We start from the raw sequence: 25,729 nt of genomic DNA on the forward strand, positions 1-25,729 counted from the left end.
TGGCTTGGGATATATGTGTAGGAGGGTGTGTCTCAGATTAGTAACGTCAGGAGCTGAAAAGCCGAGATTGGAGTGAATATGCTCTGCTGCCAAGCTCTTAGGATCAGAAAGGAGCTATTCTCCTGATTTAAAAAGGCACGGCTTCTAACTGTATCCAGCAGATAAGTTTCTGCTTTGTTCCAGTGCACTGACACAGCCCTCTAAACAATCCATCCTGCTAGAGAGTTGATCCGGAAGTTCTCAATCTGCTCGGCCAGGAAGCGTAGATCTAACTCTCTCTATCCTCTTTCATGATAATTCCTGCATGGCTGGTATTTCCATTCAGTGGAGAAAAGGAGAGTTGAATTCTGTTCTCATAACCACCCTCCGTGGACTGAGGAATTGTCATCTTGGATTACAACTGGGGTGTTTGGATGACAAATTAAAAATGTTTTTTTTTAGATCTCTTTCCCTGTGTGTTTTAGCTATAACACAAGCAAGCGCATGATACGGTAGCGGCATCTTTTTTTTTTTTTTTTTAAAGGCGTGATTTAGGGGCTTTGTTTTTCCCTGGAAGACGCAATTGTTTGGGGAGTCTCCTAGGTGAACGTTTGGTGACCTCAGCCTGCACTTGGAACAACACTAGCAAATATCTCCCATGAGTGCTCTGTGGGCTCCACCCCTGCACCCTGGCCCAACAATGAATCCAGGAGCTACAAATCAGAGCATCTTTTATGCTACCTTAAAGTAGAAGTCTTCCCCAGAGCCATTCTTGCTATTCTCTCACTGGCGGCAGCAAGCACTATTACAACTGATTGCAGTTGGAAAAACTGTGTACGGTAATGTTAACATAAGCGGTTGCTCCTACGATCCCTTGTGAAGTAACAGTATTTATCCCCATTTTTCAGATGTGCAATTCGAGGGGTGGGGAAGGAAGTGACTTGCACAGGCAGACAGTGGAGCGGTGGGCCTCGTTCATCGTCAGTGTTGGTGGGCTGCTGTGTGCCCGGCACACCCCTGGGGAAGGCAGGTTTGTGGGTCCCTCTTGCTCTCGGATCGCAGACCTGCCACCTCTGTTTTCAGGCCTTGCCCAGAGGCAACATTTCTCCATCCAAGCTCTAGTGGCTTTGAAACTTTCATTAACTTCAGAGTATAGATAAGGAAACCATAACCTCAGACCTGTTCACTTGGTGAGGGTTAGGCCAAGTTCTTGGATCAAATGAAAATGAAGACCTTGAATGCCAAGTCCTCTGATCTACCTTCCCAGCCTGGCCCCCATCCACGTGGCAGTGGCCCCAGCACTTTACAGGCCATGAGAAATTCCACCTCAGTTATATCCCTGGCTGACGGGCCTTCATTCTTTCACTACCCCTCCCAGAAATCAGAACCAATAAGCAAAAGTCTTAAACGTAGAGCTGTTCATACCATCTCATTTATTTATTTATTTTTTTGGCTGTGCCGCACGGCGTGCGAGATCTTATTTCCCCGACCAGGGATCGAACCCGTGCCCCCTGCATTGGGAGCACGGAGCCTTAACCGCTGGACTGCCAGGGGAAGTCCCCTATCATCTCATTTATTTAACAGTCACATAATCTCACATTTTTTTCATTTGAACCACTTTCACTACCAAACCTTCCTGTGGGCTGCCGTCTCTTGCTTCTGATTTATCCCCACTTCATATTTCTTCAGCCGAAGATCTTGTCCTCTGTTTCCATGGAGGCTTCCCTAACCGCCCCTAAATGGTTAGGGTAGTGGCTGCACTTCTACACCATCCTCTGAATACACTGCGCGGAGGCCCACCTGCTCCCTAGCACCTGCAGGTTTGGTTAATGTCTCACGTACTGAGTCAGGGTTTGCTTTGTGCCTGAGTAGGTGCTATTGTTTTGGGTCCTGATGTGCCTCTTTCTGGGAGCACAAGTTTTTGCAAAGTCACGGACCACATCTTCTCTGCACACACCCAGGGCACTTAATAACAGACTCCCATGAAGTAACATATCTGGGAGTGAGTCACTAGGTTCCCAAAACACCCAGGGTCCCAAGTGACTCTGTTTGTCACAGCTTAACCAGCCCCTGGAACCATCTGGGGTGACCAGGAGACTCATTCACGTGTGATCAGGTCAGAACTAGTCCGGGCGGGGCCTGGCCCCTGCTTGCCCTAGGAGCGGCCTACTTTGGGGATGTCTTTGGTCTCTGCTTTTGGAGTTCTCCGGGGTGCACACGTCTCATAATTGCCATGTCAGCCTGGGGTGGTGTGGTCCCACCTTCCCCGACATCTGAGCTCGCCCCTCCACCACCGCACCACTCGTAGGCCACCTCTCCCTCTTGTTAATCTCTCTTTTTGTTAGACTGGGATTTTATTTATTTGTTTTTTCTTATTCTTTGGGCTCTTGCTGGAAATCAGCTCGGGCAGAGTGATTGTGCTCAGCGCTGGCTAATGGCTTGGAGCCACTCCAGGCTGCCGGATGCGTCGGCTTTCACTTGTGAGTGGTTGTCGACGAGCGTGATGCCTTTTTTCTGTGACACCCCAGGGTCCCCTCTTCTTGCCGGCTCGGCTGTTCACACTTGGCTGGCCTGCCTTTTTGTTGTGAATGGAAGTTTTTACTGCGCACCCTGGAGCCTGTCTGGTCACCTCGATGGGGCTCAGACTTTCTCAGTTGCAGAGCCTGCTCAGCCTTCAGGCCAGTTGACCTGTTTGCTTTTGCTGCATGTTTTGTGCTGTTTCCTTTTGGAGCTCAGACACCATCCCAGGGTGAGCAGGGGCTCCCAAGTCTGGAGACGGGGATAGCTTGGGAGAATCCTCAGGTTGTTAGACATGTGTGTGTGTCGGGCGAGTGATCATACATGCTGCTGATGTAGTGTGTTCTGACATTTCTTCAGAGTCTCTTGGTCTGTAGCAAAGGATGGGGTTGAATTTCTAGTGTCATCTCTTAGCAGCTGTGCAAACTTGAAGGAGGAGCTAAGCTTCGGTTTCTCCCTGAGTTTCACTTTCTTCAGCTGTAAAACGGGAGAAGAACATCTCCATTCAGGGTTGACATAAAGATTAAACGGGAAATTCCATATAACATCTCCCGGTACCACCTCAGTAAGTGGAAACTCTAACTAATAGTAAAGTATCAGGGTTTCATTTTCAACAAAGTAGCAATGACGCCCTTTCTAGAGACTCTGAGTAGATAATCTAAGGACTCTCTGTGTTGAGGACTTGAGCTTGCCCTTCCTTTTATTAAATTCTTCCTCTTAAGGAATGTTAGTTGGGTTTTGGATTTTCTTAGGGATCCTGTGGTGGCAAATGGGGGAACCATTTGTTAATTTCCTTGGCCATCCAGGTGCACTGCAGAGACAATTCAACCGAAGTAGCCCCACCTCCTGCCCACTCTTTAGGATGGCTTTTTGGTTTCCATTGTATTTTTCTTTATTCACAATGCCTCTTTTGCGCTCTCTTCCCCACTCGACAGAAAGGGAACCGAGGAAGAGAAAGAGGAGGCTGAGCCCAGTGCCCGACCACTGATTGCACAGGCTTTCAGGTCCTGCCGGCTCCCCTGGGAGCAGCATGCACCAGGCCAGCCTGGGTCCTGGAGAAGTGGCGTGCCCAGGCCATCAAGCTCTCTGCGGGTTGTAGACTTCCTCCTGACATGTCACTCCTCCAAGGCACCTGTGCCTCCCGGTCATCTTATCCCTTGTTGCTGCTCTTCTGAGTATAGCCACCAGCTCACAGGAGATCCAGATGCTGGGCTGTGGCCAGTGTTCATGGGAGCCAGGTCCAGTCAGTCCCCCAGGTGCTCCCAGGTAGGGGCTAGAGCAGACCTCTGAGCAGTAGCCATGTGGAGAACAAGTCTCATAGCCAGACTTGTTCCTCTGAGCACTACTTACCCGCTGACCCCCGCAGAGGCCCAGGGAGCGCCAGTGCGCAGTGAAAAATGCCTTTGTCTCCATTTGCTGTTGTACTGCTCCCATCCCCATCCCTGTGCGTTTCACAATTAGCATCTCCAGTGCTTCCAAGTGAACACAGGACAGATGTTCGCACAGGTGCTGCACTCTTCACTGGGTAAACAGAGTGGAGTTTGCATGTTTTTCTGTGTGCGTGTGTGTGTGTGTGTGTGTGTGTGTGTGTGTGTGTGTGAAAAGTAGGCCTTGGAGATGGATGTAGTGCTTACAAATGTTTTCTCAAAGCATCCGATGCACTTTTGCCCATGGTAGGTGCTCAATAAATACTTTGTGATGAGTTATTAGTGGGAATAAAAGCCTTTTGTTTCATAAAAAACCCAGGGGCCCGGGAGCAGGAACTACAATTCCAAGTCAGGCCTTGAAATTCACAGACTAAAGAAGATGGAAATCATTTCCAGCCTCACCAAGAAAGTATCTGCCAGCATCTGGCAAACCCCTTCTTCTCTCTTTGCCTTGGCAGAGGGTGGTGGTGGGTTGTGTAGCAGTGGCAAGACATGGTTCTTCACGTGCAGGGTGGTCAGGACAATCAGACAGTGGAGGTGACCCCAGCGGCTCCTGGCAAGTTAACTGCTCTGTAAACATGAGCTCACCATGGCTCCTCCAGGGAAGGGACCTTGCCCTTTTGCCTGTGCAGAATGTAGATGGGATTACGGTATAACCGAGAATGCCCTCCTGGCCTGCGTATATCCGATTGGCACACCTGGTCTAGCTGCTCTGCTGGTAAAACCCAGCAGCTCAAGTCCATTCTCCTTAGCATGGCTTACAGCCCACCCTCTGCTCCTGCCTCACAAAAGAGTCAGGCTGCTAGGCTCAAACCCCAGCCTGGCCCCTTTCTTGCTCTGTGACCTTGGGCAAATCACTTAGCCTCTCTGGGCCTTAGTTTCCCCTTCTGGAAACTGAAGGTATTAATAGTCTCTAGTTCTTGGGGCTTTTTATACTTAAAAGAATTAACAAACGTAAAGCGCTGAGTGTGAGCTGTTATTCTTGTTCTCATTCCCACACATCAGCCTTATCTCTGGCTTCAGAATTACCGAACCCTCTGCAGTTTCCCAGACATCGCCTGCTATTTGCTTCTCTGTGCTTTATGCATGACCTTCCTGTTTCTGGAATGCACCCCTCACCCCATCCCCATCCCCCTTTTGAACACCTTTTCATCCCTCATCCTTTCAAAGCCAGCACGGATATCGCCCCTGAATCCCTCTCTGCCTCTTTCCTCCAGCCCCCGTGGACGGTAGTTGTCATCATATCCTTTTCTAGGCTGTTGTAACTAACAAGTGCCTTTTTTTTTTTGGCTGCACTGGGTCTTTGTTGTTGTGCGTGGGCTTTCTCTAGTTGCGGCGAGCGGGGGCTACTCTTCGTTGCGGTGCTCGGGCTTCTCATTGCGGTGGCTTCTCTTGTTGTGGAGCACGGGCTCTAGGCATGCGGGCTTCAGTAGCTGTGGCACGTGGGCTCAGTAGTTGTGGCTTACGGGCTCTAGAGCGCAGGCTCAGTAGTTGTGGTGCACGGGCTTAGTTGCTCCGTGGCATTTGGGATCTTCCCAGACCAGGGCTTGAACCCGTGTCCCCTGCATTGGCAGGTGGATTCTTAACCACTGCGCCACCAGGGAAGCCCAACAAGTGCCTTTAATGCACCGGAATCACATCCCTTCTTCTGCCTCCTGATTGTGAACTCCATGAGGGCAAAGTTCATGGTTTTACTTTTTCAAATCCAACACCTAACCCAATGCCTGGTATACAGTAGGTGCTGAGGAAATGTCTCCTCAAATGAAACCATATTTGTTTGCATCTAGAAGGTCAGCCTTTTAAAAACTTTCCCCTCCCCTTTTCTCCCCCAAATAACCGCATGATGTATTAAGACTAGAGACTTGCTCTCAAGGTCACATTTGCAACCTCAGGGTGTGAGTTCCCTGTGTGGCCAGTTTGAGGGTGGGCCCCTGGGACAGCAGTTGCTACTCTAAATTACCAAGAGATGCTTATTTGCCGGGCCCCTCCCAAGAGTCTGTTGTTTCTGATCTTCACCCCTCCTGACTTTCTGTACGTCTCCTCTGTTTATAGCTGCTGCTCTCAACTTTCTACCCGGTTCAAGTCCCTTCCATGGCTGGCCTTGTGTATCTGCAGGGAATCCCTCTGGATTTGGCCACTTAGGTCCCTGTCAGCTGGCCAGAAACAGAGTTGGAGGTGGCGCAGGGCGTTATCCTGGCTACTTCCAAACCAGGGCTCCTTGTAGAACAGTGCTTGACCCAGTACCGGCCTGGGTGAGCCTTTCATCTTTCCTCTCCTCCTCTGGCTTAAGCCTTTGGCAGGACAGGTTTTGGGCTTGAGGCCAGCGATTCAACTGGGAGGGCTGCATGCCAACTCTCGCCTTTGTGGAGGTTAGTCTATTTGCCCGGGGTTCTGCCTGGGTTTACAGCCTCTCCTAACATACGTTGATGACGCGGGTCTACCTCCCAGGCCATCTTGCAATCAGTCATCAGCAGAGAAGTCTCGAGCAGAAGGAAATGTGTGCTCTGCTTTCTTTCGGTGTAGTGTCTTTTGCCTGATTTTTATCTGGGGGCCTTTAAGGAGCCAGCCGGCACAGAAGCAGGACGGCGACGCCGTGCCTGGAAAACTCATCAGCGTCACTCTGGTTGATTTTCCTCTCCCCTTCAAGCTTTTTCCCATGGAGTGGGGCTCTCAGCGACAACTGGCAAACGGTTGGGCGATTGCTCGTTGTCATTCTGGTGGGCACTGGTGTCCGGAGGGCTCCAAGTGCTTTGTGGGTATTCGCATTTGTTTCTCAGATGCCCAGGTGCACAGTTGGCACCAGTCCCGGTTAATGGATGAAGAAACTGAGGCTCTGGGCATCAAGATCGTGAACCAAGGGCTGGGAGGAGCACAGCTGGGAGCGACCTTGGGTGTTCAGGGCTGCGTTTTGTCTTGAAGAGGATGTGCGGGACGTGTGTGTGTGTGTGTGTGTGAATGCATAAGGTTGTGTATGTGTAAGAGAATGAGAATGAAAAGGAGGGAGGATTGAATGGGGTGGGGTCCTCAGTATAAACCTGCCCGAGAACAGTCACTGCCTTGCAGTCTTTCCGATCAGAACTATGTCCCACGAGGAGCTCATATGCCTTTTATCCAAAGCAGCCTCTTGCCCAGGCCCCAAAGGAAGGCCGCAGTGATTTCCCAGCCCTAGTGGACCCTGCGCTCGCTGGATGGGGGGTGGGTCACAGAAGCCCTCCTCACCTGCCCGTTCCTTCCCTCTCCTCCCTGGCTCCGCTTCACAGCTGGCATATGGAAACTGTTTCTATTTACCCAGTGCCACCAGGATGCTGCTGCACGCTGTGCTCCAGCGAATGGAAATCTTGGATTCCCCACAGGGTCGTTTCAGAGGCTGCATGCAAAGCAGCCAGCTGTTTTGCAGGGAGCCTCTGGGCCCTGTTACATCATCTTGGAGGAAACGTTACCATCTGTGCAAACAGGTCATCCTGGTTTGTCTGCCTGTCCTCTGTGTGGGGAACTTCTCTCCTACTTGGAGGCAGTTCTTTTGTTGTTGTTATTGTTGTTTTGTATTCCAGTGCCTGTCAGTTCAGCAGTTTCTTTCTGTTCCTTCTCCTCTATGTTCGCCTCCCTGGGCTGACTGCCAGGATGCAGGGAGGGCAGTTAAGGGGTTGGTGATGCATAAATCTTTAGTGGCGAAGGTCGTTGGGCCTGAAAAGGCTGCAGGCTGGTTTCACAGGAGAGTTCTCTGCCCAGGGCACCCAAAGTGCAGAACAAAGTGTTTCTCTTTGGGGGTTGGGGTGGGGGGGACTTGCCCTAGAGGCGCCGAATGGGATCTTCCTGGTTGCCAAGAATGTTCCTGGTCAGCTTCCTCTGGCCCTTCTCCTGAGAGCGGAGCAGCTGGTTTGCTGTGGGAGCCAGAAGACTGCCGCTCCCACCCTCCTGCGCTGCTGTGTATCGTTGTTTTCCTCCTCCTTCCCGCCCGTTTCCGGGCCAGCTGCCTCCCAGGAAAGACGGAAATGCAGAGGCGAGGGCCAGCCATCATGTTCCTGGACGAGGCAGCGGATGGCCAGCTCCCCGACAGCCCCGTCGTGAGGTCATCCCACCTCCTCCAGCTGGGCCCTTGCGGTATGCCTTGACCTTGCCTTTCCAGCTCGTCTGGAGACACCCACCCTGCTCTGGGCGAGCATGGTGCCAAAGTCAGAGGTTGAACATGTGGATTCTTATGTGGTCTCTGACAACCGCTGGTGTGAGGGCTGGTCCCTGATCACAGGAGGGGGCTAGACCTGGGGTGCTGTGTGAGAGCCCTCCAGACCGCCTTGTTGTCCAGACTCTCCCTGTGCAGGGGATGCCCTGAAAGTTGCATCATCAACTTTCACCTGGAGACCTGGGGGGCCGCTGTTTCTCCCAGGAAGTGCAGATTTGGCCCAGGTGGGTAGGAGTAGGCCAGTGGCTTATTCTCTTTGATTTGTCTCACAGCTGTGCACCAGCAATTACACAGTGGCAGACAGTGGGCGTCAGACCCCTGTCCACATTACCCTAGTGAGGGATGAGTGACCAGTGTTTGTGGCGGAGAAAGCTCTAGACGGGGAGCCAGGAGGCCCAGGTGCTAGAGCTGGCTCTCTGATGGATCAGCCCTGTTACGCACACCTCCCCTCCCTGGCCTCAGTTTCCCATCTCTAAGAGACGGGCATTCAATTAAGTGGTCTCTGTGATCCATTTCAGACCTGACTATCATCCTTTCTAAGACCCCAGACCTGACACTCATCGTTTCTAAGCTGAGCAGCAGAAAGTACTCAAGTCCACGCAGTAGCCCATAGAGCACGCTAAACCCTGCTCTGTGGTTTAGCGTGGGGATTCTCAGCACAGAACCTGCTGACCTTCTAAATGTGTGAGACCCGGGCAAGTTCACAGATCTCTCTGGGCTTCCATTGCCTCATCTGTAAAATGGGCACAATAATGGTCACTACCTCATAGGATTATTGTGAGTATGAAATTTATAGAAATATATACATTTATATAAATACATAAATAAATATATGGTGCCGAGAATAGCCTGGCACACAGAATATGCCCTGTAAGTGTGTTTGTTATTTCAGCAGAAGCTGAGTTGATGAGGTTTGGGCTACATAGAGGTTAATTAGGGTGGGGGAGGGACGTGTGTGCTAAAAAAGACCCTGTCACCCTCTCGGTGCAGCGAGGCAGTGTTGCTGGGAGGCTTCTGGTAGCCAGCAGGATCCAAGCGGCTGGCCTCTGCACCAGTGGTGGCATGGCCGGCCCCATGGGTGGTTCATGAGTTGGGAGTCATTTTTAAAGCCATCTGCACCCCCTTTCTTGTCCCCCTCACCGTCTTTATGTATCTGTAAATTCATAGATGCTGTGAATTGCAAAGGCAGCTGGTCCAACTTGCTACTTGCTGGGGGGGAATCTCCCTCTGTTGAAGCCTCCTCTTGAGGCCCCGTGTTGATGGCGTATGTGCTGCCTTGGCAGACAGGTGCCCCCAGAGGACAGGGACTATCCAGGTACCTCCAGTCCCCAGCCAGGGCCCCCAGCACCTAGGAGCTGCACTCCGCCCCTGGGGATGCCCATCAAAACGAGTAGAACGGGGCTCCCCTGGTGGCGCAGAGGTTGAGAGTCCGCCTGCCGATGCAGGGGACACGGGTTCATGCCCCGGTCCGGGAAGATCCCACATGCTGCAGAGCGGCTGGGCCCGTGAGCCATGGCCGCTGAGCCTGCGTGTCCGGAGCCTGTGCTCTGCAATGGGAGAGGCCACAACAGTGAGAGACCTGCGTACCTCAAAAAAAAAAAAAAAAAAAAACGAGTAGAACAATGCCATTCATTGTTGGTTTTAAAATATTTTTATTAAGAATTATTCCTTTTTTTAAAAATTTATTTATTTATGGCTGTGTTGGGTCTTCGTTTCTGTGCGAGGGCTTTCTCTAGTTGTGGCAAGTGGGGGCCGCTCTTCCATCGCGGTGCGCGGGCCTCTCACTGTCGCGGCCTCTCTTGTTGCAGAGCACAGGCTCCAGATGCGCAGGCTTAGTAATGGTGGCTCACGGGCCCAGTTGCTCCGCAGCACGTGGGATCTTCCCAGACCAGGGCTCGAACCCGTGTCCCCTGCATTGGCAGGCAGGTTCTCAACCACTGCGCCACCAGGGAAGCCCAAGAATTATTTCTAACTTACAGATCACATGAGGAATAGAATGACAAATACATATGTACTCAGCCACCAGAGCTTAGTGCTTACTTAATTTTAATAAATCAAACATGACAGAGTTAAACCCCCCTCTACCCAGTGCATCTGGGGGCAGCTCTTTTTTTTTTTTAAGATTCTTTTTTCGATGTGGACCATTTTTAAAGTTTTTATTGCATTTGTTACCATATTGCTTCTGTTTTATGTTTTTGGTTTTTTTGGCCACGAGGCATGTGGGGTCTTAGCTCCCTGACCAGGGATTGAATCCGCACCCCCTACATAGGAAGGTGAAGTCTTAACCACTGGACCGACCGCCAGGGAAGTCCCGGGGGCAGCTCTTGTAGTTAGAAAAGCCTTCCTGGGATCTGGTGGAAATGCCTGTCCTGTGACATCTCCTCCCAAGTCCTTGTTCTGCCCTTTGTAGCCTCACAACATGTCTCCTCACACCTGCCAGCCACCAGGTGTGATCTGTGACTAGAGAGCATACATTTTGTCTCTGTGATGCTCGCTGTTGCATGGGGGCCCTGGCATCCTAGTGCTCGGCAGTAACCAGCTGCCCTCTGAAGATCTACGTGTCTGTTAGGAGTTTGGGAAGGAACAGGAAATGGAGAGAAATACAGCGGGAGCCAGATCCTAAAGGCCCTTGCTGAGTCCGAGTCTTTCCCGAGGGCGAGCTATTGAAAGATGGTTAAGCAGCTGAGGGATACGATCAGATTTATGCTTTACCGACTTCATCCTGCAACAAGACTCCTCCGCGGTCAGGTGGCTGGGAAAGGCCCAGGCAGCGAGAACCAGGCTGAAGGCTGTTGCTGACTTTTAGGTGAAAGGCAAGGGGCTCCAGTGAACGTGGGGAGTGGAGATGGATTACAGAGAGGAGACCCTCCCAGACCTGGCGACTTATAGGCCATGAGGGGTGGCGGGGGGAAAGGTGATGTCAAAGATTTCCGGCTGTGAGGACCGTCCTCCCAAGGCAGCTGGAAGGCTGGTCTGTCTCCCTGTCCCTGTGATCCTTGTGGATTTCAGAGACTGGATGGAATTGTTGTTTGTGCATCGGGGGAGAAGACTGTCTCTCACCCAAACCAGGGCCCTTCAGGATACCAAGGGTTGGGCTTTGCTGGTGGCGCAGTGGTTGAGAGTCCGCCTGCCGATGCAGTGGACACAGGTTCGTGCCCCGGTCTGGGAAGATCCCACATGCCGTGGAGTGGCTGGGCCCGTGAGCCATGGCTGCTGAGCCTGCGTGTCTGGAGCCTGTGCTCCGCAACGGGAGAGGCCACAACAGTGAGAGGCCCGCGTACCGCAAAAAAAAAAAAAAGATACCAAGGGTCACCTGCTCCCAGGCAAAAGCCATTGGTGTGAGTGAGGTGGAAGTGGCAAGGATTGGCCTGCCCTGGGGGATGCTGTAGTGTTTCCCCCCACCTCCCATCACAGTAGTGTGTGGTATAAGTGATGGGGGCAAAGGGGAGAAGTTGAGGAGGACCACGTGCCTTCTCCCCACCAGGTTGTGCCTGAGAGAGCTCCCGGGCGGGAGGCAGAAGCTCGATCAATTTGCTGAGACCCCTACACGAGAAGAAGGGCTCGGAAGGCTCACACGGGGGTCTCCAAGGCAGGGGCTCCTGCAGACGCTTACGTCTAGCACGGGCTGGGAAAATGGCACTCATGTCCGCTGCCATCTGTGCCAGCCTGTCGCCACCCACCCCGCACCAGCACCGCTATTTATTCGACCTAGGACTGCTGTGTCCCGGGCGCTGGCTCCTGCCGTGCTGTGCAAAGGTCATGGAGGACAGGGCGCAGGCGCACAAGCTCCCAGCTCCGTCCAGATGCCGGCAGGCATCTTTCTCCTACTTGGGAGTCACGTTTTGGCTCATGCTTCCCTGGTCCATGTGAGCGGGTGGAGGAAGGTGGTTTGACCTTCTCCTGTCTCTGCCTAGGGCTTAGTTCTTTCAGAAATGGGCACTGGGATCAGAGTTGGGAAATGTTGGCATTGGTAGAGCAGGACCAGGATGATCAAGGGCTGGCTGCAGCCAGATGTCCTGCCTTCTACCTGTTACTCCATTTGAGTGATGGAACCGCTGCTATATATATATATAATATATATATATATATATTTTTTTTTGCGGTATGCGGGCCTCTCACTGCTGCAGCCTCTCCTGCTGCGGAGCACAGGCTCCGGATGCGCAGGCTCAGTGGCCATGGCTCACGGGCCCAGCCGCTCCGTGGCATGTGGGATCTTCCCGGACCGGGGCACGAACCCGTGTCCCCTGCATCGACAGGCGGACGCTCAACCACTGTGCCACCAGGGAAGCCCCCGCTGCTATATTTTTAATCCTTTCAGCACTACCTTGTCCTCCTTTTCAGGTTTCCAATCCTTGAGAGGCATGCAGCCTACCAATGAGAAGCTAACCAGCCTAGTTTGGTACCCAAGCCCTTCTTCTCGCTGGCTGCATGACCTCAGGAAGGTACTTAACCCTTCTGCACCTTAATCTCCTCAAGTCTGAAGTGGGAATAATCATATTACCTTCTTCATAGGATAGCTGTGAGAATTAAATAGCTTGATTGGTAGAAAGTACTCAGGTATGTATCAGTTATCTATTGCTGTATAACGAACCAGCCCCAAACACAGCACCTTAAGACGAAGACATCATTTATTCTGCTCATGAATCTGCAGGTTTGGGCAGGGCTTGGGGGAGGGGCAGCTTCTCTGCCCCACACAGTGACTGGGGCTGGGGGACCTGGTTTTGAGATGACTTATTCAGCTGACCAACAAGTTGGTGCTGGCTGCTGCCTGGCAGCTCAGCTGGGCTGTGGACTGGGCGCCTTGATTCTCCTCCGTGGGCCTCTCTCACAGCACGGTGGCTACGTTCCAAGAGCAAGAGACCCAAGAGAGAAAGGTGGAAGCGTTTTTACGACTTAGCTTCGGAAGTCATAAGCTTTACTTCCTTTATTGGTCAAGACAGTCACAAAGCCTCACCTGGTTTCAGGAGGAGGAGACACAGTCTCTACCTCTTTGTAGGGAGGTGGAGGGGTTCTAGAAGAGCATGTAGTATGAAAGATAATGCTGTGGCTATCTTTGGGGAAAACATCTGCCACAGAATAGATTTTGACGTGTAATAAGCCACCCACAAGTATTTGCTCCCCTAGTTTAAAACCATTCTCTGTGGTCCTTCACCCCAGACTTCTCTTTCTTAGAGAGTGGGAGTATAACAGTGGTTCAATGGAGCTGCTCTGGAGGGACGCTGCCTGGGGTTAAATCCTGGCTCAGCCCTTTACAGCTGTGTGACCTTGGGCAAGTTGTTAACCTCTCTGTACAGTAGGATTTATGCTAGTGTGTATCTCATGGGGATGGTGAGGATTACGTGAGATAATCAGCACGGAGCACTTAGCACAGAGCAAGTCGCGTTAACTCATTACTTTTCTTATATCCTTCGTTGGTGCAGTCCCTTCCAGAAAGACTGTCCTAGTTACATATGCTAGCAATGGAGCTCAATCCAGAGTAGGTTGGTGAACTGGAAGTCCCTTCGCTTCCAGACACACAAAGTTGGGAGGGGAGAAAAAGAACTACACTGTTGTAAGAGTCTTATACTAGACATGAAGTGGTCTCTTGATGGTAGACGTGATAAATTTAAAATGTATACTGTAAACCCCAGAGCAACCTCTGAATAACAAAAGAAAGCATTGTAGCTAATAAGCCAACAAGGAGATAAAATGGAACCATAAAAAAATATACAGTCATCCAAAAGAAGGCAGAAAACGAGAATAAAGAACAGGTGGGACAAATATGCAATAAATTGCAAGATGATATATTTAAGCCTAATCATATTAGTAATTACTTAATTGTAAATAATCTAAATACTCCAATTAAAAGGCAGAGTTTTTCAGATTGGAAGAAAGGAGCAAGACCAAACTCTATGCTGCCTAGAGGAAACAAAGTTTAAATATAAAGACACAAAGAGGGAACTCCCTGGTGGTGCAGTGGATAAGTCTCCATGCTCCCAATGCAGGGGGCCTGGGTTCTATCCCTGGTCAGGGAACTAGATCCCACATGCATGCCGCAACTAAGAGTTTGCATGCCACAACTAAGGAGCACACCTGGTGCAACCAAAAAAAAAATTTTTTTTCTCCTTTAAAAAAAAAAAAGATACAAAGAGATTGAAAGAATGGAAAAAGCTACACTAATCACTAATTCAAAGAAGTAATCAAAACTAGAGTAGACATACTAATCAGAGGTAAATATTTGTATATTTATGTAAACTCTCAAAATTCAAAAAGAAGAAAATAACCTAATAAATAAGCAGGTAAACTACTGAAGCCCGTGCGCCTAGAGCCCGTGCTCCACAACAAGAAGCCACCGCAGTGAGAAGCCTGTGCACTGCAACGAAGAGTAGCCCCTGCTTGCTGCAACTAGAGAAAGCCCGCACACAGCAACGAAGACTCAACACAGCCATAAATAAATAAATAGATAAATAAATAAATACATTTTTTTAATTTAAAAAAATTAAAACCTTCAAAAGAAAAGAAAAAGGTAAAAGAAAGATTTGGAGACACTTCAGTTAAGTTGTACAAATGGCAAATAAAGAAATGGAAAGATGCTCAACATTATTAGTCATTAAGGAAACACAAAGTAAAAGCATTGGAATTAAAACAGTACAGTACCATCACAACCTTTTAGAGTAGTTGACTAAAAAAACTGAGCATGTCAATTGTTGGTGAGGATGTGGAGGACCTGGAACTCTCATTCACTGCTAGTGGGAATGTAGAATGGTACAGTCAGTTTGGAAAACAGTTTGGTAGTTTTGTAAAAAAATTAAATGTATGATCTAGCTATTTCAGCCCTAGGTATTTACCCCAAAGAAATGAAAGCCTATGTCCATACCATACCCTGTACATGAATGTTCATAGCAGCTTCATTTGAAATAGTGAAACCCTGGCAACAATCTAAATGTGAATGGATAAACTGTGGTACATCCATGCAATGGAATACTACTCAGCAATAAAACAGAATGGACTACTGATACACCATATAACATGGATGAATTTAAAAATAATTATGCCGGGGCTTCCCTGGTGGCGCAGTGGTTGAGAGTCCGCCTGCCGATTCAGGGGACACGGGTTCATGCCCCGGCCCGGGAAGATCCCACATGCCGCGGAGCAGCTGGGCCCATGAGCCGTGGCCACTGAGACTGCGCATCTGGAGCCTGTGCTCCGCAACGGGAGAGGCCACAACAGTGAGAGGCCCGCGTACCGCAAAAAATAATAATAATAATAATTATGCCGAGTGAAAGAAGCCAAACAAAAAAAAGAGTACATACTGTGATGCTGTTTACATAAAATTCTAAGAGATGCAGGTTCGCCTGATGGTGACAGAAAGCAGATCAGCGGTTGCCTGAGGATGGATGGGGGGGGCTTGAAAGGGTGACAGATACATTACCTTGATTGTATTTAGTAATGGTTTCACGAGTGTGTACGCATGTCAACACATATCAAATTGAATACTTTAAATATGTGCAGTTTATTGTGTGTCAAATATATCTCAGTAAAAGTATTTAAAAATCGGTAGAGAAGAGCTTTGCAGAGGGCAGACCTGACTGCCCTTGCTTAGCAGTTCAAAGTCAGAAGGACCAGTTGTGACCCAACAGCCCTTTGAACCCTGCCAGTTTCCTCCCCTTTCCTGTTTGGTTGTGAGCTTTACACATCTGCTCCCTGCCACTGTGCATGACTCATTATCCAAACATTTGATTCTTTATCCTCCCATAGGTGGGTCATTCGGAATGTGGGTTAGGGGAACCAAATTCTCATCCTAGATTCTCTTCTTCCCAATAAATTTTAAAAGCTGAGAGTCATTTCTCGGTGCTATTGCATATGTCAGTGGAGACACCTGAGTGTTATGACGAGCCCAACTCAAACAGGCTTAAGTGTAAAAGGATATTTGTGGACTCAGACTTCAGAAACGCTACGAGGTAGATTTGGGGCACAGCTCGATCCCAGGGATGTAACTCAGGCAGGTTTTCCCCAGGTCGTGGCAGAGACAGCCGCCAGCAGCAACAGGGAAAGAGCCCCTCCTTTCTAACTGGTCCAGGAAAAGTTCCAAGTTCAGCCCTCATTGGCCGGGCTTGGGTCAGCACCGCTGCCTGAACCAGTGCCTGTCCTGGGGGGATGAGGGGATCTCATTGCACTGGATCATCTGCCTGGGAGCCAGGGGTAGAATTGGCCAGAGCCAAAGAATATGGACAGAAGGTAGGGAGAGGATGTTCTTCAAAAGCAGATGGGGCTGTGTTACTGGAAGAAAAGGGCATGGATGTCAGCAGGGAAAAGCCACAGAGGACACTGCACCAGTGAAAAAAACCCAATTGTTTTTATTTTTTTGACAAGGTAGTATATTAACACGCTTCCAAAAGTCAAAAGTAATCAAAAAGATCACTCCCTCTGAGTGACTTCTACACTGTTCCCTACATCCGTTGTAGGCAATCAATTTCACCAAGTTCTAATTTGTTCTTCCTGTTTCTTTTGTTAAGTAGATATCTCTGTGTTTTCTTGTTTTCTCCCTTTCTTACACAAAAGATAGCATACAGTATGTGCTTTTTTTGTACTTGCTTTTTTCACTTAACAAGAGAAGGAAAAACTTTAAAAAATTGAGGTATGGTTGATGTACAATATGTAAGTTTCAGGTGTATAACATAGTGATACACAGTTTTTAAAGGTTATGCTTCATTTATAGTTATTATAAAATATTCCTCTGCTGCACAGTATACCCCTGTAGCTTATTTATTTTCTACATAGTAGTTTGTATCTCTTAATCCCTATCCCTATCTTGCCCCTCCCCCCTCCCCTCTCCCTACTAGTAGCCACTAGTTTGTTCTCTATTTCTGAGTCTGCTTTTTTTGTTTATATTCAATAGTTTGTCTTATTTTTTAGATTCCACATATAAGTAATATCATAAAGTATTTGTCTTTCTCTGTCTGACTTATTTCACTAAGCATAATACCCTTCGTGTCCATCCATGTAAGAAAAACATTTTTAACTAGGCACACTAATTCTTGCTGTCATTAGTACACGGGATAGTGCGTTGACTTACAGTTAATAGGATATGTGTGTGAGTATACGAGGTGACTGTCAACCTTTTCTCCTGGTGAATGGTGTCTTTATTCTCTTAAGCCTGGGTTGTAAGTGAATCTCCTCTTGCAATGCAGATGGAGGCAAATATGCCGTCCACGACTCCTGCACCCCCAGTCTGAGCTCAGGGGGCGAGAGTTCCCCCTCCAGCCTCACCGGACACAACTGGGAGATGAATTATCAAGAGGCAGCAATCTACCTCCAGGTGAGTATCTTCCGGTCAGGACCTGGCCATTCTTGGCCCCTGTTGGTGGAGTAGGATAGCCGGGGTTCTGTTGGGTGCCCAGCAGCTCAGTTCTGGCTTAGTGCTCCGTGTGTGAGCTTCTCATCTCCTAAGATCAGGCTGGGAGAGCCAACCCGATTACGCCCACGTGGAAGGGTGATGTGAACGGGCTTGTTCTTGGGACCCCCAGTTTGTGGCTCTGCCTGCCCCCAAGGTTCCCCAAGTCTGTCCACTTGGCCTCCCCTGCCCCACTCCCTCTTCTCAGGCACATTGAGAGGCCGGTTCTCGGGAGGGAATTCTTTTATCTACTTAACACTGCTGACTTAGTGTGGGGAATCTAGAGATCTTTATTCCCTTCCTGTTTAACTTGCTGCTGCTCTCATGTTTGCTATTTCATGCTTGGTTTTTGTTTTTGTTTTTTTAAAGAAAAAGAATACTTTTTAATAAAAGTCATGCATGCTCGTTACAATAAGTTTCAGTACAAAGGCGATGTGAAAAAAAATTCACCTAACGCAGTTGCTGACAACATTATTTAAGAATAATACATAGGTTTCATGTGTCTTCTAAAATAATTTTAAAGTCCTGTAGTAGCTACAGCTGTACAGTCTGCTTTTTTTTTTCCCTAGCATGTGGCCTAAGCTTTTTACTCATGTTATAACTCTTGTAAACAAATTTTAAAGTCTTTATAATTCTATCTGGTAAGTGCGTCCTGATTTACTTAACTATCCTGATAAGGTTGGATATTTTCTCTTTTTATATTTCCCTTATGTATTTCCCTTATTATGCATTTCCTTATTGTAAATTATAATCCGAGGACAATCTGTGCCTACGGCTATTTCTCTCTTTTTCTCTTTAATATCTAGGATTATTTTATTAGGAAAGACTCCAAGAAGTGGAATCAGTGGGTAGAAGGAATCAACCTTTTTTAATGCCCTTGTTATGTAGTATCGAATACTCTCCAAAGGGGATATTGCCTATTAACTTCCAGTCTGACTGTCAATGGCATTTTCACCTCAATCTTGCCATTTTTGTCATTATAAGATTTCAGCTTCAGCTGTGCATTGAATAAGGGTTTGGGGGAGGAAATGGAATTTTTCTTAAATTCATTTGAATGATCATTTTCCCCTAATCTTTTTTTCTTTGAAGCAGCTCTCCCTTGTAAGTATTTGCTTTGCTATTTTTTAAAAAGATTTAATGACATTCAGATACTTATTTGATAATTGTTTGGGTGTCTGTGTGTTTCTCGCATCTTATGGCTGTACTCCTCAAGAAATGTATTTTGATTCAGGTTAAGGCAATAGAAATGTTTTAGGGAAATTTTAGCAAGCTTCGGCATGCCAGTTGATGTGGCAGGGCCCCCCTATGCACTGTCACCTTCTCCAGAGTTGAATAGGTGCTAGACAAGAGGGTGGGATGGGTCAGAATGTGGAATTAGAAAGCTGCTTGGTAATTCCTTCTTTCCTTAAGCAGGTGAGAACATTAGTAATAAAAATGGCCATCATCAAAAAGTCTACAAATAATAAATGCTGCAGAGGGTGTGGAGAAAAGGGAACCCTCCTACACTGTTGGTGGGAATGTAAATTGATGCAGCCACTATGGAAAATAGTATGGAGGTTTCCAAAAAGAACTAAAAATAGAGCTACGATATGGTCCAGCAGTCCCACTCCTGGGTATATATCCAGAAAAGACAAAAACTCTAATTTGAAAAGATACGTGCACCCTGATGTTCATAGCAGCATTATTTACAATAGCTAAGACATGGAAACAACCCAAGTACCTGTCAGCAGACAGTTGGTTTAAGATGTGGTGTATATATACACTATAGCGTTACTCAGACCTAAAAAAGAATGAAATGTTGCCATTTGCAGCAGCATGGATGGACCTAGAGAATATTATACTAAATGAATTAAGTCAGACAGAGAAAGACAAATATTATATCACTTATATTTGGAATTTTAAAAATAATGCAAATGGAGCTTCCCTGGCAGTCTAGTGGTTAAGACTCCCTGCTTCCACTGCAGGGGCCACAGGTTCAACCCCTGGTTGGGGAACTAAGATCCCACATGCTGCGTGGTACGGCAAAAAAACACAACCCCCCCCCACAAAATGCAAACAAATTTTATATAGTTTAACTGGGCACTTGCTGATCTTTCTAACAACCCTACCAAGCAGTTTAATCATCTCCCAGTTCATACACCTGAAACTCCCAGGGGCTCAATGAGTCCAAAGCCAGCCAGCTAGTAAACTGCCAAGGTTGGATTTAAACCGTGTCCATCCAGCCTCCAAATGATGTTTTTTCTTCTCTACGTGGTTGCCTCATTTCTCTACCTGTCCCCATGTATTCACTTGAAAATGGGCCATGTCTTTGTGGGAAAAGAGGTTACAGAACAGAAGGTATCATGTGATGATTTTTATATATAAATTATATACAGTTTTATATAATGTGTGTCTGTATCTATGCACATATACCACATCTGGAAAGTTACTTATCTAAATATTAAAGGTGATTATTATTATTGTTTTTTAAAGGTGATTATTTTTGGCTGATGGAATTTTTACTACCTTATAATTCTGTGTATGATTTGAATTATTTTACAAAAAATGCATCATTTTGTAGAATTAAAACTAAAAGCAAAAGTTGGATCCCCATGGACAGTAGTTCGTGGCTGTTTCTGGAGGATGGCTTTAGCTGGTGTCTGCTGGTCGTTTTCATGCTTGCAGGGGAGCTGCAGCATGGCCCCTGAAGCAGGTTGCTGGTGTGCTTGGGTAATTGGCCGCTCGCTGCTTTGAGGCTATCTAGTGCCTGCAGTTTCCTCTCTTCCCGGATTTTACCTGTTAACTCACTCACCCTCAGGAGCTGTGTGCTCGGCGCTCCTGGTGCCTCCAAGACAGTCCTAGTTTTCTGTGTGGACTTCTGCCCCAGGGAGCAGAAAGCAAAGACCTGGAAGTCACATACAACTGGCCTGCCTTCTTATTTTTCCTAATCATGAATTTCCTAGTTCGTGATCGGCAGTTAGGAAACAAGGCTAGTGTTCTCCTTAGGGTCTGGGTCAGAATCCAGTGACTCGGGTCGTATTTCACTCCGTCGTTGCTAGGGGAAGCCTCATTCTCCATCTCCTCTGTGGCAATTTCAATCTCCTCTGTGGCAATTTCAAGTCCTAGCGGTCAGATCCGAGTCCCCCATGTTAGTGGTTTCCTCTAGCCAGACCTCCATCCCTGGCTACTTGTTGGAAGAAATTACCCAAGAATTGCATTTTTTTAGAAATCCAAACCAGAAGCTTCCCAGGCCATGTGTGTCCCCTGTGGCCATGGCAGTGCTGGTGAAAACCACAGCCTGGCACAGATCACAGGACTAGGAGCAAGGCTTGTCCAGCTTCCCCTCCGTGTGACCGCCAGGATGTTTGTTCCCTGCCCTGTTGAGTGTGTGGTTTGTCTTTATTTTTTGATAGTGAGGATAGGGATGTAGCCGGCTTCAGGGAAGTGACTCACTTGAAGTTCCCCCTGCAAACCACAGCCAAGGTCAGAGCTCCCCGCCTCCCAGCTCCTGGGCAGTCCTCGGGCTGGGCAGGGGCCTGGAGAATGATCTCTTGCAGGAGTGCTTCATCCTACTAAACACCTATTAAATGCCTACTGTGTGCACCAGGCACCGTGCCAGCTGAGGACCTGACAATACCTCTTGCCTTCCCGATTCTCTGAAACAGGCTTGGCGAGCTGAAGCCACCTCGGGCTAGTACAGCAGCCCACCAGCCAGAGCTGTTTCCACAGCACCATGTGCCACCTCTGGGCCCAGAGACACTTCTTCCCATTGGCCTGGCTTTGCAACCTCTGCAGGAATCACTGAGCGTGTGTTAGTTTCACCTTCCCCAGAATAAGGGTTTATGAGACGGTTGTGTGTGGCCTCATCTCAGAAGAGTCGAATAGTTGGAATAGTTGAAGGTCGGACTGCATTCCAGGAGAGCTGGAATGCTTTCAGAAGGGCTCTGGGCATCCCTTCTGGCTGTGCCCCTTTCCTCCTCTAAGGATTGGAGCCAAGGGGAAGAGCCTGTGTTCTGAGTGTTTGTGCTGGGAGTGAATGAGACAGATTCTCCCGACTCAGCACCGTTGACACTTGGGACTGGATAATTCTTTGTTGTGAGGGGCTGTCCTGTGCATTTTAGGAGGTTTAGCAGCATCCCTGGAATTTACCCTATAGATGCCAGCAGCACCCCCCAGGTGAGACAACTAAACATGTCTCCAGGCCGGGGCGGAGTCAGGGGAGGGCAGGTGGTCAACATGGCCCCCAGTTGAGAAGCACTGAGGCAAGGTGATGCTTGTAAAGCATGAGCCAATAAGTACTCTCTCTCTGTCGGCTGCTGGATGGGGTACCGAGGTGATGAAGCTGAGGGATCTCCCTTACTTATCCCCGTGCCCACCAACCCCGGGGGAGGCAGTGAAGATCCGCTACCTCCCCCAGAAGGCCGATCCTAACCGGGAGGGTTATCTGCTTATATTCCCAAGTGGACCGTTCCCGGTCTGCTCCGTCGTTTGCTTTCTACATCATCAGCAGGAGGCCAAGAATGGAGCAGGGCCGCTGGAATCAGGCTGTCTGGCTCTATAAGCTCAGGTGCTACTGAAGCTTTGTGCCTGGATTTCCTTGTCAGGGGTGAGAGGAGTGTGGAGGGCTCGGCGTGGGGGGTGGGGGCGCTGAGCATGGTGCCGGGCCTGGAGGGCACTCCCTGGGGGTCAGCCGCTGTCTCATTACTGTTGGGGTGAAGGCATCAAGCGGTTAGGAAATGAGGTGGAAATGGAGTAAATTAAGAAGTGGGATGGGGAAAGCTGAGTGAAGAAGGAGCGTGATAAAGGTACCCTGACACTTTCCCCTCAGTGTTCCTATAACTTAAAATAATAATAACAGGTAACCTCTGGCGGGGAGCTTCCTGTGTGCCAGATGCTGTCCTAAGTGTCTTGCAGGAACCTGGGGAGTGAGTATGAGTGCTGATGGTTGTAAAGGTGAAGGAACATTCTCAGTGTTACCCAGGGAGGAGGGGGGAGCCGGGACTCAGCTGTTCTTAGTTTACCCCAGACCCCACCCCCCCGACCTCAAGCACTTAACATCCCGCAGACACACCTGAGTCTGAACATTTGCCCTCAGAGGGGACCAGATGTGCCCGCTTCTCTTCGATCTCTTGGATTTTTTATTCTTTGATTCCTCTGAGTAGTTTTGGGAAGAAGCAAGTCTTTGGAGCCCCATCAGCGGGCCAGGGTGAGACTTGACTGGTGTGCGGTTCTACGAAGATGACACTTTTGCTTCTCCATCATCTCCTGACTCTGGCCTGAATCTCCTCCCACCTGCCGAGGGCCCTCCCCCCTCCCCGCCCACCGCGCATCCTAGCCGCCCTATCGTCTCCAGGCGCGTTCGCCCACGTGACGCTTGCTCTTTCAGGAAGGTGAGAATAATGACAAGTTCTTCACCCACCCCAAGAATGCCAAAGCGCTGGCGGCCTACCTCTTTGCTCATAACCACCTCTTCTACCTGATGGAGCTGTCCGCAGCCCTGCTCCTGCTGCTGCTGTCCCTGTGCGAGGCTCCGGCCGTGCCCGCGCTCCGGCTGGGCATTTACGTGAGTGTCCGGATGGCTGAGAGCCACGGCTCTCTGGGGGCAGAGTAACTCAAGATTGAGAGGGAACATTCTGGAAGGGCAGACGTCTTGCCTGGGGTCCCTGCCCGACTGAATGCACCTCCCCCGTCTCCCTGGGATCCTGCTCCCTTGTAAATTCCAGGGAGGGGCACCTTCGGATTGCCTCAGAACCCATAGCCCCGCTTTGGCCCCCAGGTGGGCAGCATACCTGATTAGCTGTCTCCAACCTCAGAGGAGAAGGCGGGCAGGTGTGCTCGCTGCTGGGGGAGGGCAGGCGCTGGGGAAGCCACGTCTCCTTCACACCCTTTGGCTGCAGGTCCACGCGACCCTGGAGCTGTTTGCCCTGATGGTGGTCGTGTTTGAACTCTGCATGAAGTTGCGGTGGCTGGGCCTTCACACCTTCATCCGGCACAGACGGACCATGGTCAAGGTGCTGTGCCCACCTCCCTACAGCATTTCCTCCCCTGTCAACTTCAAGTCTGTATCTTCAGTTCAATTCCAAGTCCCCCATGGGCCTAGTCCTGCGCTCAGAAGTGTAACCTTGGGTCCCTGTCCTCGCCATGCTTCCAGCCTTGCTCCAGGTGTCACAGTGATGCTAACAGTAGTGAATGTGGTTTGGCGTTTAGCGCGTGCCAAGCTCTGGCACGATGACACTTGCGGGAGGTGTAGTGCTCTTCCTAGCCTACATGCAGCCAGTTGGAAGAGAATGGGATCTAAATCCCAGTGAGTTGGAATTCAAAGCCAGCTCTGTGGCCTCCACGCCCACGCTGATCAGGACCATATTATGTGCTTTCTCTGTCTGCGGCAGAGAGAGGCGTGAGTTGGGACGTGTCACAGTGGCGTTTGGCAGTGTAAAAAGCCCACACACTTGTCCAGGAAAATGTGCCCAAGGAATTGGAGGTCGGAGTGTGCTGCAGACCTCAGGGGCCCTCACGGTGCAAGCGGGGAGAGCTGGAAGCAGAGGGTGGCTGGATGTGGCCTGCGGAATAGCAGTTTTGCTCAGCGGGTATCATCTGGGGCTCATTCTCCTGGGACTGCACTTCTATGCCAGCAGCCAGAGGGCTTCTCCCTGGGGCCCGCTTAATGTTGGGGGAGGTGAGAAAGGGCGAGGGAAAGGACTCTCTGGACTCCGGGCCGGGCTGGGCAGTATCCAACCAGCCCTCTGTTCAGGGTGTACAGGAGGGGCTGGGTCAGAGGAGCTGACGGCCCACTGTGCCCTCCACCCACAGACCTCTGTGCTGGTGGTGCAGTTCGTTGAGGCCATCGTGGTGTTGGTACGGCAGACGTCCCACGTGCGGGTGACCCGGGCGCTGCGCTGCATCTTCCTGGTGGACTGTCGGTACTGCGGTGGCATCCGGCGGTAAGGCCCGGGGGAGGAGCTGCTCAGACAGTCGCTATCAGGGCCTGGCCTGGACCTCCGGGCCAGTGAAGCCAGAGCCAGTGAGTGACGTAGCAGTAAGGCCACTCCTGCACTTGGGTAGGGACATAGTCATGCTCACTTCCCTCTGCTACTTGACCCACACAGAGAGGCAGGTGGTCTTCCTGCTGAAGTTCAGGTCTCCTGACTCTGGGTCCAGGGCGCTCTCCTGCCTTACCTGTGCTTCTCTGGGACTGGTCCTCTCTCTGAGCACAGTACCTGCCCAAACACAGCCTAAAGCAGGAACTCAGTAAAGTCCATGTGACTCAGCAGGCTGTCCTGACACCTCCCCTGGGACTGGGGGTACTGAACTCAAACCAGGCCGTTAGCCTAAGGTCAAACTGAGTTTTGAGAATCCATCTGGAAAACCTCTTGGCTGGGGTACTGTGGATGAGAGCGGGCTGGCCATTCACGCTTAGTGCCCGTCCTTAAAACCGGAGACAAATGTCCTAGGACTGGGTGGCCCTGAAATGTCTTCCCACATCCCAGGCAAGCTGGCCTTGTCACCCGAGGCCACGCACCCGGCCTTCTCCTGCCGTCTCCGTCTCCTGCAGGCACTTGCCTGCTTGGGCTCCGCAAGTGCTACACTTGCCCCGGTTCTCTCCCCATCACCCACTGAGTGGAAGGCCGAGGACATCACTAGCATGATGTCACAAGCCAGGGCAACAGGGAATTTAGTGTTCTGGGGGTTGGGAGCACCAGGGCCCCATCTTGACAGGCACGTACCCCACTGAGGAGCCCCAGCCAGCACGCCCTGGGCCCTGGCCCGTCCCCGGCTGCGCCTCACCCCTCCCGGCCCCGTCTGTCTCCCCAGCAACCTGCGCCAGATCTTCCAGTCCCTGCCACCCTTCATGGACATCCTCTCACTACTCCTCTTCTTCATGATCATTTTCGCCATCCTTGGTGAGTTTCTCCTGCGCCCCAGGATGCAGGCGCTCGCGAAAAGCAAACTCACAGTTGAGAAAAAAGGGTACTTTGACAGTTTCAGAAATTCAGGAAGGTTTTCAAAATGATATAAACACCCAACTGAGGAAATGCAGTATCGGAAAAAAAAAAATGGAAGCCACCTTTGTACCCTTTCCTGATCTCGATTCCCTCCGGCTCCCAGAGGTACCCCCGGCCTTTATTCACGCTGCTGCACGTAGATGTAGGTCATTCATTTTCACTGCTGTGTCGTGATCTGATATGTGAATATATCCAAATTTATTTATCACGTCTTCTGTGGGTGGGCACTTTTCACTATCACAGATCACACTGCAGTGAACATTCTCGTGCG

The 25,729-nt window shown here is 49.8% G+C and overlaps 1 protein-coding gene across 3 annotated transcripts in view; it reads left to right on the plus strand.

Annotated features, from left to right (window-relative positions):
- The window catches only part of TPCN1 (two pore segment channel 1), a 64,183-nt gene that overhangs the window by 14,270 nt on the left and 24,184 nt on the right, over positions 1 to 25,729 (plus strand). For all 3 annotated transcript variants that reach the window (XM_081253412.1, XM_081253414.1, XM_081253413.1), the window contains exons 3-7: positions 17,274 to 17,401; positions 22,842 to 23,018; positions 23,353 to 23,466; positions 24,266 to 24,396; positions 25,268 to 25,356. In XM_081253412.1, the coding sequence (XP_081109538.1) occupies positions 17,274 to 17,401; positions 22,842 to 23,018; positions 23,353 to 23,466; positions 24,266 to 24,396; positions 25,268 to 25,356 (639 nt within the window). The remainder of the gene's footprint in view (positions 1 to 17,273; positions 17,402 to 22,841; positions 23,019 to 23,352; positions 23,467 to 24,265; positions 24,397 to 25,267; positions 25,357 to 25,729) is intronic.

The sequence above is a fragment of the Mesoplodon bidens genome (assembly GCF_964165515.1).
Source record: "Mesoplodon bidens genome assembly, chromosome: 13".
NCBI classification, from domain to species: domain Eukaryota; kingdom Metazoa; phylum Chordata; class Mammalia; order Artiodactyla; family Ziphiidae; genus Mesoplodon; species Mesoplodon bidens.